General features: G+C 37.7%; 1 protein-coding gene across 6 annotated transcripts in view; it reads left to right on the forward strand.

Moving 5' to 3' along the window:
- The window catches only part of PLS1 (plastin 1), a 41988-nt gene that overhangs the window by 13136 nt on the left and 16440 nt on the right, over positions 1–12412 (forward strand). For 4 of the 6 annotated variants that reach the window (XM_071566784.1, XM_071566785.1, XM_071566786.1 and 1 more), the window contains exons 2-5: positions 6112–6220; positions 9498–9661; positions 10158–10287; positions 11918–12050. In XM_071566784.1, coding sequence (XP_071422885.1) covers positions 6151–6220; positions 9498–9661; positions 10158–10287; positions 11918–12050 — 497 coding nt within the window. In that variant the 5' untranslated portion in view covers positions 6112–6150. Of the gene's footprint in view, positions 1–703; positions 727–5641; positions 5705–6111; positions 6221–9497; positions 9662–10157; positions 10288–11917; positions 12051–12412 lie in introns of those variants that run through there. The other 2 variants (XM_071566788.1, XM_071566787.1) reach the window with 2 other exon arrangements.

Below are 12412 nucleotides of genomic sequence, written 5' to 3' on the forward strand. Positions count from 1 at the left end.
TGTTCTGTTACTTGCAGAACCACAACCAGTGTTATGATGGACTGTACTTATAAACCTCAGAAACTACAGTTGAAATGTAGTAATTTGTGTTCTTGGCTCTGCAAGGCTGATGGTGTTGCCTTGTGCCACCCGAGTATCCCAGTTTCACAGAGAATGGCACTATTTCTTTTTTGGTGGATGTCACAACAGGGGGTACAACACACCCAGCCCTGTGCTGGAAGCAGGGGAAAGTTGTAGACCTCCTAGAAAAATAACTAATTAACCAAAGCAGAATGGGATATGAGAGAATCTATTTGGGCAAATTCAGCCCAAAATGTTGGTGTTCCTAGACTGTAAACAGATTAGCTTTGCAGAACATTTTGGGAAAGGTGCTTCCATGAACTCTGTGTGCAATAGCCTTTTCCCAAAACTGCTCGCCTAGCAGTGGTCCTTTTGGCATGGGTGAGGTTTCCACTGATATTTTTTATTTGGAGTGCTGAATGCAACAATACAGAGCACAGGCAGTTTGAGATCCTCTTGAATGATGCATGCAAAGGAAGCGGTGTGAACCTGATCCTGTCGATAAATTTGCATGGCTGTTCTGTATACTCAGCAGCCAGAGGAAGCTGGAGGCATTTTGTTTGGATGAAAAGGTATCTTTCTGAAGTAAGCTTTTATCTGTTTTGTAGGAGAGTTACTCTTAATCCTGACATGAGCCTCATGAAATTAATCTGTTTGTATACCCAAGTAAGTGAATTCAGATCAGGTCCATGACCCATCTAACAGATATCTGGGCTTGTTTTACTTTTTATTCATAAGTCATCCAGGTTTATCTTTAAGGTATACTGGAAATGATGATTTTATTATTCACCAGAGTTACTGTACTATGATGTACAAATTTCTATGGAGTGAATAATTAATTTCAATGTAAATATAGTTCTTTTTACATAAGATACATATTTCATGTACACAGAATTTATCACAGTGGCTTGTTTGATACCCTGCCTCTAGCAAAGATCAGTGCATACCGTTTTGGAAGAAGTTAAAAATACCATTTTTCCCATCATAAATTGTATCTTATTCACTGTGTAATTCTGTACATAAAAGAATTGTATGGATTATTGATTTGTATGTTGAAGCATAACATTTCTTCATTGTTATCATCTAACTTCTAGTAATTAAATAATTTTGGTAGTTACAAATGTATCCACCCACTTATAAGCTCAGGCTGAGAAACATAGTCTGAGTCTTCCAGGTTGTAAAGCCTCAGACTGCCTGTATGATATTAAAAGAACTTTGCTCTTTTCACTACTCTGACTACTCTGTTAATAACTGCTACTGATACCATAATTATATCTGATCTCTTCTTTCACAAATTAACAATGTGCTTGCAGTATCTTCTTTTTATATACAGACGGGTGTAGGTATGTGTACAGCTAATTGCATTGACCTTTCTGTGCTCTCCTGTTTTTAGGCTTTACAAGCATCCTCTTTGCTGCATTAGGAATGAATCTATTTTTGTATCTTCTTTCTTTGTAAAACCCAGTGCTCATCATTCTAAAGATGTGTTATACTAGTTCTTTCTATGTTTAGAGAACTGACCACACCTGGAATACTGTGTTCAGTTTTGGTCCCTGCTATCCAAGAAAAGATGAGGACAGACTGGAGAGAGCCCAGAGAAGGCCCTCAGAGATGATCAGAGGACTGGGAAGCTGTCATAGGAGGAAAGCTGAGAGAACTGGGTTTGTTTAGCCTTGAGAAAAGAAGGATTAGGGGAGACCTTTTCATCATTTTCCGGTATTTAAAGGGTGTCTATAAAGAGAATGGAATCTTTTTTACAAGGAATGCCATGGAAAGAGGAGGAGTAATGAGTACAAGTTGCTCCTGTGGACATTCCAATTTGTCACAAGAGGACTGTTTTTCTCAAGGAGAACAGTCAGCCATTGGAATAATCTCCCCAGGGAAGTGGTGAGGTCCCCAACATTGGACACTTCCAAGGTTTGACTGGATGGGCTGCTAAGCCATTTTCTCCAGACCGTGCTTTTGCCAGGAAAAGTGGGACCAGCTGATCCTTGAGGTGCCTCCCAATCTGCTCTTCTGTGTTTCTCTGACTGTTCGGCAGTCGAGGCTTCTTTCAGTTTGGATAACATAAATGAATGTCTCCTGCAGCTTTTTCACTGATCTGGGAAAGATAAGCTATCTTTCCATATCCTATGCTAGTGGAAACAGTAATAATAATTAAAAAATAATAAAGTCAGTGAACTCTAATGATTATTCATTTTGTTATAAAGATTAAGAGCATTATCACAGTAAGATAAAAAAGTTAATCTCCAGTAAGTTTAAAAAAAGTTAATCTCCACTGCTGTTTTATTACAGACCACTAGTGAAACACATAGAACCATTCATCCTTTCACATTGTTAAAGAACTGATTTAGTTGGCCCCTAAGTATCTTTGTATTTGGAGGTCAAGAATAATTTTGGCATAAGTAAAAAGATCTTTCAGTGTAAGCTGAGTTGGGGAGGGGAAACCAAAAAGTAAACTAAACAAACAAATTTGGGCAGTTTTATTTTGTTGAAAATAGATCAGAAACCTTTTTGTGTGTGTTCATATCAGATTAACGTTCTGTATTTCCTTTATTGCTCAACTCTTTATTATATGCAAATATTTTAACTAATTTTTAATTAGCATTTCCCCTTCTGTCTTTACTGGGCAAAGGGAATATATGATGCATGTTCTTGTTTTAAAGTTCCTTGTGTGTGTTTCACACTTTATAATGCATTATTTTCTCACTGAGACTGGGTAGAACTCCTAGTTCAATCTGGCAAGAGATTAAAAGACACTAATAGTGCTTGAAAGCTGTTCTGTTCTCATCACAGGGACTTAAAGAATCCTGGATAACAACACAGGAACACTACAGGTTAAACCATGTATTTTGGGTGGACTTTTTTCTATTGAAATCTGTAGCAGTTTGATTCAAAACCCAACAAGAGAAGCAGAATTTTCATGTTTTGTAATTATAGATAGTACATAGTAATAACCAGCTGGTTGTTGGCATAAAAGCACAACCTGTGTATGCAAATTACACTATCTTGGCTGTCATTAGAAACAACAGCTTTAAGGATGATGCAGCAATAGATGGTATTTGCAGCAGGGACAGAGAAGGTGTGTCCCTGATGCCAGACATAAAGAGCAGCAACAAAAGAAAATTAGCTCTCGAGTCAGCATTTTTGCAGTCCATTGTCATTGCAGTAGCAGCTGTGCATGGAAATGAGGCAAATAGAATTTGAAATAAGGAGCTGGAAAAGAAATTGCCACTTGCCTGCAGGGATAGAGACAACTATTGGGCCGGATTGCCAATTAACTGCTCTGTTTTTTCTGACAGCTTTGATAACAGGTCAAAAAAGTGGCAGGAACTGCTCCTTGACCTACTCCCTTCACCCTTTGTGGTTGCTCGGCCACAGATACTCCTCTGCACACAAAGAAATACCATGATGTACCAACAGTAGTTGGTATCTGTATTGTGTTGGATGTGGATGTGTTCCAGGAAACTCCACAGAATTGTCTTTAGACACAAAAAGCCTTCCAGGCATAGAAGACAGGCCAGGGATAGATGAATATTGCCTGTTCACGTTGAGCATATTGTCAAGGACCAAAAAGAGAATCAAGGGCACTTTTTCAGCATTAAAATTGTTTGTACCTGCCCTGTCCTGGGGCAGCAGGAGATGGTTTAATGTAAGCATAGACTACAAAAAATGTAAGTGCCATCTGAATACCACCAAAGTACAGAGAAAAGTTGTCTGTAAATTAATGTACCTTTCAACAGGTATTCACAGTTCCAAGACACACATACCTTTGGAGGCCAAATCTCATCAGAATTGCCTGTGCACTGAGTCATCTTGGGTGGTGATAAGCCTGGGTATGCCAGGTATTTATTAGCTTAGATAGAACTTTGATGTTTCTCTATTGAAATTGTCTGAAATGTCTGACATTTAGTTTAGATGTTGTCTCTTGGTTTTTCAGACTCTCTCCTGAATGCCAGAACCATGATTGCAGCACTTCTGCCGTTTAATTGACCAGCTAATTTGCCCTGTAATGATATCATAGGCTATTTAGGGCTGTCTCTTTAGAGCAGAGTTATTAGCTTTATTTAACTGCTTCATTCAAGAACAGATGTTTCTACTATGTAACTGAAACGTCTTTCAAAATCAAAGATTGCTATTTTCTGAAATAGAATATGGTGCAAAATCGAAATGATGAATCATAAAAGGGCAGCAGTGAAACTAATTGCATTGCAACTTTTCGGAAATTGTTTCTGATAAAATCCAACTTATGATAATGGTAAATAGTTAAAAACATCAGTGGTACAACAGAAGTGATGTTGTCTTTTATACCTGCATGGCTAAATACTTCACTTATGCTTTGTCATGCTGTTTCTGTATTTCAGAGAACTGTCATCTGTTTTTTTGTAGATTTGGAGTCCTTTAACTTGATTTTTCCACAGTTCATTATTCCTTTAATTACCACACCAGCTTTCCAGTGAAGGTACTTCTGATTCCAGAAACATCTGTGTGAAGTGTCATTTTTTTCTGAATGTATATTTTAAATATTTTTTTTTCTTTTGAGTATGAAGACTGTACATGCTGTGGGTAAGCTTAGCAAAATGGATAAGTAGGATTTTAGTACTTAAATAAGATCTAGTGGCATGAAGGAAAAAGACTTAACTTGCCACCCACACTCAAGGCCATATCCTGTGTGACCCACAGGAACAGTCTCAGTGAAGACACAGAAAATACTAACCCAAGTAAAGTAGACAAGAGCTATTTAGAATAATCCATTGTTGTTTAAGAACTCTTTTTAAATAGCATCATGAAAGAAAAGCTTTACACAAAAGGTAGGAAACGAATAGTCTTTCCCAAGGGCATTCAGCAAGGTCCATGGTAAAACCAATTGCTGAAGTCAGGTTTCCCCTTCTAGAATCATGTCCAGTGGGTAACAGTACTGTTCTGTTGATATGCATGATTTTTGAAGAAGAAGCAGCTACATATAGCAGATCTGAATATAATTATTATGAGCAAATCAGCTTGGTCATCACAGGAATTTTTTTGCTTCTTGCTCTAAAGCAAAGACCAGAAGGGAAAACATATGCAAGGATAGAGTAACTGTGATGGAAATAGTTATGTGCAGTGGATTTCTGCCCCTTTTGGTTTATAAAGTAAAAGCAAAGATGAAACTTTGGCATTTATGGTAGGCACCTGTACCACACGGGGCTCTTTCCAGCCAGGTGCTGCTCAGAGCTTAGTGCAGGTGGGGGGTGCTGCTCTGGGCTTGCCTTGTGTGTGCCAGTGGAAAACAGCAAAGTGAATACAAGCTTGTGTATTGAGACAATTGTGTGTCCCTTCTTTACAGCACTGTACTTACTGCCAATTAGTCTGAGTCATTCTGTTGCAGTAAAGCTTCAATAAGAGGAAATGGGCAAAGATCTGTTATTGGGATTTATCAACCCCTTGCAAAGGTGCCTTCCATTTTGTTTTGCTTTTTTATAGGGGTCAGTAGAGAATGATTCACACTGAGACTCCAATCTCTGCTCAGTAAAACCCTTCATTTGGCTCTTTGACAGTGTTATGAGACAACAGGGTGTCAGAAGAGTAGTGAAGGTCAGCAGGTTGTAACTTCTGCAGCAGCTGTGGAAAGGCTCCTTGGTGTTCACCCATGGATGGTAGGCAGGTACTTGAAAGTGTCCCACTGAAGTTTACGTGTTTTGGAGGACTCAATCCAAGCACTGACCATTACTTGGCAATGATACTGAATTGCACTTAGGAATTCATGTTTCTAAAAATTGCTTGTTGAAGTTAAGGAGATTTTAACGTTGGTAGATTGCTGGTTTGTGCTTATTCTGTGCAAATGAAAACAACTAGTGTATGTAAACAGGTGCTGCTATTGTGAATTCTCAGCCACTATTATGGTGCAAAGAATTGCTGGGTATCTGATGTACTTGAGATTGTTGTTTGTAGTGTTTTAAGTGTGCTCAGCCTGGACGTGGCACTCGAGTCTGGTACCTCATGTTGACAAGATCAGTAACTTATATGTACCTGGAATTAAAAGCTTCCGTCTTTCCTGTTTATTGTTATTAGGTATAAGCAATTGAAGACAACCCTTCCTGCTGTCCAGAGATGGAAAACAACATAACTACTATATCTCGTGAAGAGCTTGAAGAACTGAGAGAAGCATTTGGCAAAATAGGTATGTTTTAAATAAGAAAATAATAAGGATGCTGTTAACATTGCAAAACTGTTCAGGATTTGTGTAAGAAATCTTGATGGATCACCATGTTTTGATAGGGATGTGTGTTCCCTCTATGTTGCCAGTAATATCTAAGAAAATAAGAATGTTTCCATAGAGCCCCTTATTTTCCATGTGTGTTAATTTCCTTCAACTTCAGCACCGAAAACAGATACATTTTCCTGCTGGGCAGTTGCATTATTTGTGCCATGGCATACGCTACATAATAGGTCTCAAAAAATCAGTTTTTTGAATTCCTTAAATCTGAAAAAAATGGTTTGATTAATCTTCAGATGTTATATATTATCATGTTAAATTACTGACAGTTTTTACTTTACTTGCATGCTTTGGTGAACTAATAATTTCTGTTAATTTGTTCAATTGGGGTTTACATTTTAAGTAAGCTAAACTTGGAGATTTTTTTAATATTGCTTTTGTAGCTAGCAGATGTTAATAAATAACTACAATTTTCTATGCTTGACAGGATGTTTACAGATTAATCAGAGTAAATAGGAAGAGTAAGAAATTAAATAGCAGTTAACCCTTATTTCCAGATTGCACTGCTGTTGCTCATGTTAAAGTTCATGTTTGCTTTATTTCTTATTTGCTGCAGTTCTGGGGGTGATGTGTAGCTGTGCAGCTCAGGAAATCAAGCAAACCTGTGCAGTCATAATGAGGGGAACAGGAGCATTTTAGGCAAGAATTCTGAAATATTAGGAGATTTTAGTTTAGTGAAGAAGCTATAGGGAAGCTGTATGTTAGAGATTTGTAAGACAATGAGTAGTATGGAGAAAGTGAAGACAGTTATTCAGGTTCTGTCAGTACAGGTATCACGTGATGCTCAATAGAGACTCAGAAAGCTTAAAATTAAAAGAGGTAACTTTTCTGCATTATAAATAAATAAACCATCCACCCATTGACTCGGGATGTTGTTGAAACCTAAAAAGAGTAGAAGTCCTAAAGGGAGAAAGATCCATCCATGGAAGGTAATTGATGAATTCCTATTAAACACCCGTCATGACATCTGTAGCTCAAGAAGTTTGTAGTGAGGAGCAACAGGCCACAAAGAAGGGCACCGTGTGCATGTGTCAGTCTAATGTCAGGAAGATGTTAGGATAGGTAGATACTCACTGGAGGTGTCTGACAACTTTGCTGTTTGGTTTTTCACCATCTGCGTTCCTCCTTTTTCTCCATTTCCTGTACTGCTCCTACTTACTGAAAAGCATTTCTTTCCTTTCTGTAAAACATAAAAGTTAAGCTGCCTTTTTTTTTTTTTTCATTTTTACATTCCTAGTGTCTTTATGGATAAATTGCTTACAGCTACATTGGTAAGCTGAGAGAAGGCATGTATTTAACTCTCAGCTTGTCATCATGGAAACTTAGCCCCAGTGAAAGATAAACCTAGAGAAATAAAATAGCTGGTAATCTGAGTGAGTTCATGAGCATGTCCTCTGCTGTTTAGACCATCCCTGTTATTATGTGTGGTTTTACATGTCTGCAAGCCAGTGGCTGAATTAATCCATATGCAGACACAGTTTGTCTGTGTAGTGATTTGGGAATCGTTGGGAGTATTGAAAACACAAAATTATTTTTTTTTAACCAGGTGATTTTAACCTTTTGTCAACAGTGAAATGTGGGTGCCTTATGAAGCTGCATAGAAGCTACACAGTGTAGTATGAATTACAAGAAAATTACTGTATAGCAATCAATTATGGCTAGAGATGAAAGCATGTTTCTCTGCTTGCCCTTCTCTAATGAGAGGCATATTCATCCACTCTGGTATTCGTGCCTGGGTGCTGAGACTTGAGACAATATGAAGAAAGTTTTTTAACTAATAAACTCAAAAGTGAGAGCACCTTGACAAGTCAGAAAGGTGGGTGCATCATCTGCTTTATTTCTGACTCATTGGGTGTTCTCTTCAATTGCTTACCTTAGATGGATTGTTTATAGAGCTGGGAAAATACTATTAACTAAATTTTTCAAGAGCTTTATTATGATCTTGAAAGACATCAGAAATTATTGTCAAACATGGAAAATATCAACATTAAATACATAAAATGATGGGCATTATAACCAGCACTACTTAGGGTGAATATGATTTCTTTTATTTGACTGACCTTCATCTATACCATGTATGGACTATGACTTTCCTGCTTTTGAAAGTCTGCTGTCCGTTGCACAGCCAGTGCCCTACAGGCACAGGTGAGGCTGTTTTACTGTCAGTTTCAAATTCTGTTTGTATAAATATGTGTAGGTCTGCACATGGAAATATGCATAGTTTTAAAAATAGGAGCAGTTAATGTGGTTGATTTATGTGTTCCTTTGTATAAAAACAGAGCTGTAAAATGATGTTTTATTATACTAAGATGAATTCAAGACAGCTTTCTGCACAGATTGGCCTAAGGTGAAAGTACAAAGGGTAGTCTTCATTGTTTGTCCACTGCTGCATTATTCATCATGAGTAACACAAATTATACTCAACTTTTCCTAATTTATTTTAATATGATACAGACATTCCTTTCTTCCACAATTGTGGAGCTATACCATACCTCTTGTTGAAAAAAAGCATTGTGATACTTTGCTGCACATGAACATTCCCAACATGTGGTCTTGGGAGCCAAGTGTAATTGAAGGTGGAAGTACAAATTGCTTCCAACAGAGCTAGTTAATAGATTAAGGAAGGTCACCTTTAACGAACAGATTCAGATCATCCCAGATTTACTCTTCACAGGTAAGCCTAACCACATCAAAAGTTTTGAAGAACAGAAAATGTTTGTCAGATACTAGGATAAGAAATAAAATGCGGTCAGGCAGTTCTTGTGTAAGTGTGGTCTCCTAATAACAACATGCACCAGGTCTGAGTTTGCTGATTGGAAAAGGTATAATATTGACAGTAAGCACATATTCATTGATCTCCCTTTCACTTGAAGGTTTATACATTATTTAGTTGGAAGTCTTAAAAAAACCTCCTTGAACTTCACTACTTGAAAATTTGCTGTCTTGTTACAGCTGTGTTTTGGGATCATAAGAGAGTTCCTGAGAAAGTATCTAACAAGATGGCAGAAGTCCTAGACAGTTATCCCTCTAATCCACAAGCATTTCTTCATACCTACTTATCTCTGTCAAGAACAGAAATATGTTTCCTGGGACTGCATTTCTCACACTTTATGCATTCTGAGGAGTTACTATGCTTTGTTCTTTACATAAGTATAACATACAATGTGCTTTCATTTCACAGATATTGACAACAGTGGCTATGTCAGTGATTACGAGCTCCAGGACCTGTTTAAAGAAGCAAGTCTGCCCTTGCCTGGTTACAAAGTCCGGGAGATTGTAGAAAAAATCATTTTAGTGACAGATAGCAACAAGGATGGGAGGATCAACTTTGAAGAATTTGTTTCTGTAAGAGATTCCCTTTGGATGTTTCTCTACTGTCTGATACCTGTTGAGAATTAGGATAGAAAACTGAATTAATATATGGCAGGCAGCTGGAAAATGGTATAGCTTGATTAAGGGCATGTTTAACTGTCACGTGTAACCTTTTGCTGTGAAGCATATGGTGAAATAAGTGGGAGAAACATGCTATAGCCATCGAAAATGTATTTTCAGTTTACCAAAATACTTGTGGAAATATTGTGCAGATTGTTCTGTGTCTACATTTTTAGATAGCATGGCCTAATAAAGGTTTTCACTTAGAAATAATATGTTAGATATCCACTATGCAAGTTTCCTGAAGGGATTCACACTGGTTCTACCCATACAGTAAATTACAGTCGGTGTCAATATCAAAGAAAGGCAGTCAGGTTAACTACTGACTCTGGAGTACTTACATGAATTAACATCTGGTTATTTGAAGATATGAACAATCCCACAGTGCTCTCTATTTTTTTAATTTCAGATAATTCAGGAATTGAAAAGTAAAGATGTTAGCAAGTCTTTCCGAAAATCAATAAACAAAAAGCAAGGCATTACAGCGATTGGAGGAACATCAGCAATCTCTAGTGAAGGGACACAGCACTCTTATTCTGGTAAGAAATAATGAACATGGGCAAGTTTTATATGGAGGAAACTCTTTAAATTTGCACTACAGATGAAGGAAATAAAAGACTAACTGGAAAATGGTGTTGAAAGCAAATTAACACAGAGAAATCCTGTGGAGATAGACAAGATCAGTGTGGGTGATAGTTTGTTAACTATGTTTGGTTGTTACTGTTTCATGCTTCCCTTGGAGCCAAGTTGGGCCTCTTTGTGAGAGCAAAGGAGGAAAACCAACACTGACAGCATGTAAGGGTGGAAAAATGGCCCCTTTGGCATTCTTCAAGTAATGCTAATCAAGCTTTTGCCTTCATTACATGCTAATCTACTCTTATTCCTATATTCAGATAAAAATGAATTCTCATTTTCATGTCCAGTGTTAATTAACATAAACTAAAAATCACCATACATCCTTTCTGGGTGTAATGGCCTCCTCAGCTGTCTCCGCCATTACACAATTGTTCACTCCAATGTGGTTTTGCATAGCCTCTCTCACACTTAAGAACCTGCTTTTAATATTTGATCTGATTCTTTCTACCTCCCCTTGCTGCATGTAATTTAAGTTGGTAATTGTGCCTAATTGCATTGCAGCTCCAGGCTGGAGTGTTAACCACCTTCCAGGATCATATTGCAATCAGCAATATTGCAGCTTTTTTGATTAACTTGAGTCTGGAATTTGCTGTGGTTCCAGACTGTGTTAAGGTTCTATATATGAGAAAGATTCACTTGGGTTGGCCAAAGGTGGCAATACCCTCTCTTTCACAATGATTCTTACACCACCAGCTGCACTTGGTATTTCTCCAAAGCAGGGAATATGTTCACTCTCAAAGGATGTCTGTAGGGCATCACAGGTAATTGTTTAGACTCCTTTTCATTTTTGGTGAAGAGAAAGTGACCCCACTGAAGTGAAATTCCTGTGGCCTGGCCCCACTAGCCATCTCATTTATGGTGAGATGAAGTGTGCCCTAGAATTTCACATTGTTTCCCTGACAATGAAAGAAGTGTAAGGGGTCAGGTGTAGGTACCTGTCTCGTTTGCTTCTGGAGGTAAGTGAGGGGAATACCACCTGTGTTGTTTGGGAATTTGGGTACTGATACCTGAGTGACTGTTATCCCAGTAAGCTAATAAATTCTGCACTAAATATGAAAGAGAATTTAGAACTGAGATATTAAACTTTCTAAACTTCTCAAAGCTAAATACAGTTCAGTACCCCAGATCACAGTCTCAAAAAGTCTGCTGGTCTCTCAGAATGATAATGGTTTCATTCTCTAACGATGTGTGGATTGAGATGTTGCGTTTTTCAGATCAGAAATCTTCCTCTTTTCTTTGTAATTGCTGAACAGCTGAATTTGAAGTCAGCCATGAGGATACTTTCCATATGATGTCCCTCTGATTCTGGTGTTCTCCTTCAGAAAATCCCCAGATAGTTAAAGGGTGCAGGGGGAGAAAGATCAATCTGTACTTGACATTTTTGTGTTCTTTCCCACTGGTCTGATTCTTTTCGTAACTGGCCTCTGTGGAACTAAGGGATTTTGTTGCAGATGAAGCTCTTTGACCCAAGTATGATGTTTAGGTGTTCATGGAGATGAAAATCTATTATTTCAATGCTGTCCTTCTTTTCAGAGGAAGAAAAAGTTGCTTTTGTTAATTGGATAAATAAAGCTCTACAGGATGACCCAGACTGTAAGCACCTCCTACCCATGAACCCATCAGATGCCAGTCTGTTTAAATCCCTTGCAGATGGCATCCTTCTTTGGTGAGTCCAAGGCTGTGAGAAAAAAAGGAAATTAATCTCAAAGGTTAAGTGCTGATCACAGTGACATGAACTGGAAAACTTCTGACAGGCTTTAACATCAAGACTCCTCTCTTAAATACATCAACCAGTTTGTAAAATGGGGGAAATCTTTCTGCCTGTAGAAATGTGGATTTTAGCAAACTTTTATATGAATTTGTGCATATGTTACAGAAGTAGTTTTCCACTTCAGACCCATAATTATGCACATCACATATGTGCAGGCTGTTTGTAAAGGAGATGATAATTACATCATATATTCATTAGTTGAAATAATTAGAAAAGTTGACTATGTAAAATATTTTTTAAAGTTACTAATTATAGTC

This window comes from Pithys albifrons, chromosome 11 (assembly GCF_047495875.1).
Source record: "Pithys albifrons albifrons isolate INPA30051 chromosome 11, PitAlb_v1, whole genome shotgun sequence".
In the NCBI taxonomy this organism is placed as follows: Eukaryota; Metazoa; Chordata; class Aves; order Passeriformes; family Thamnophilidae; genus Pithys; species Pithys albifrons.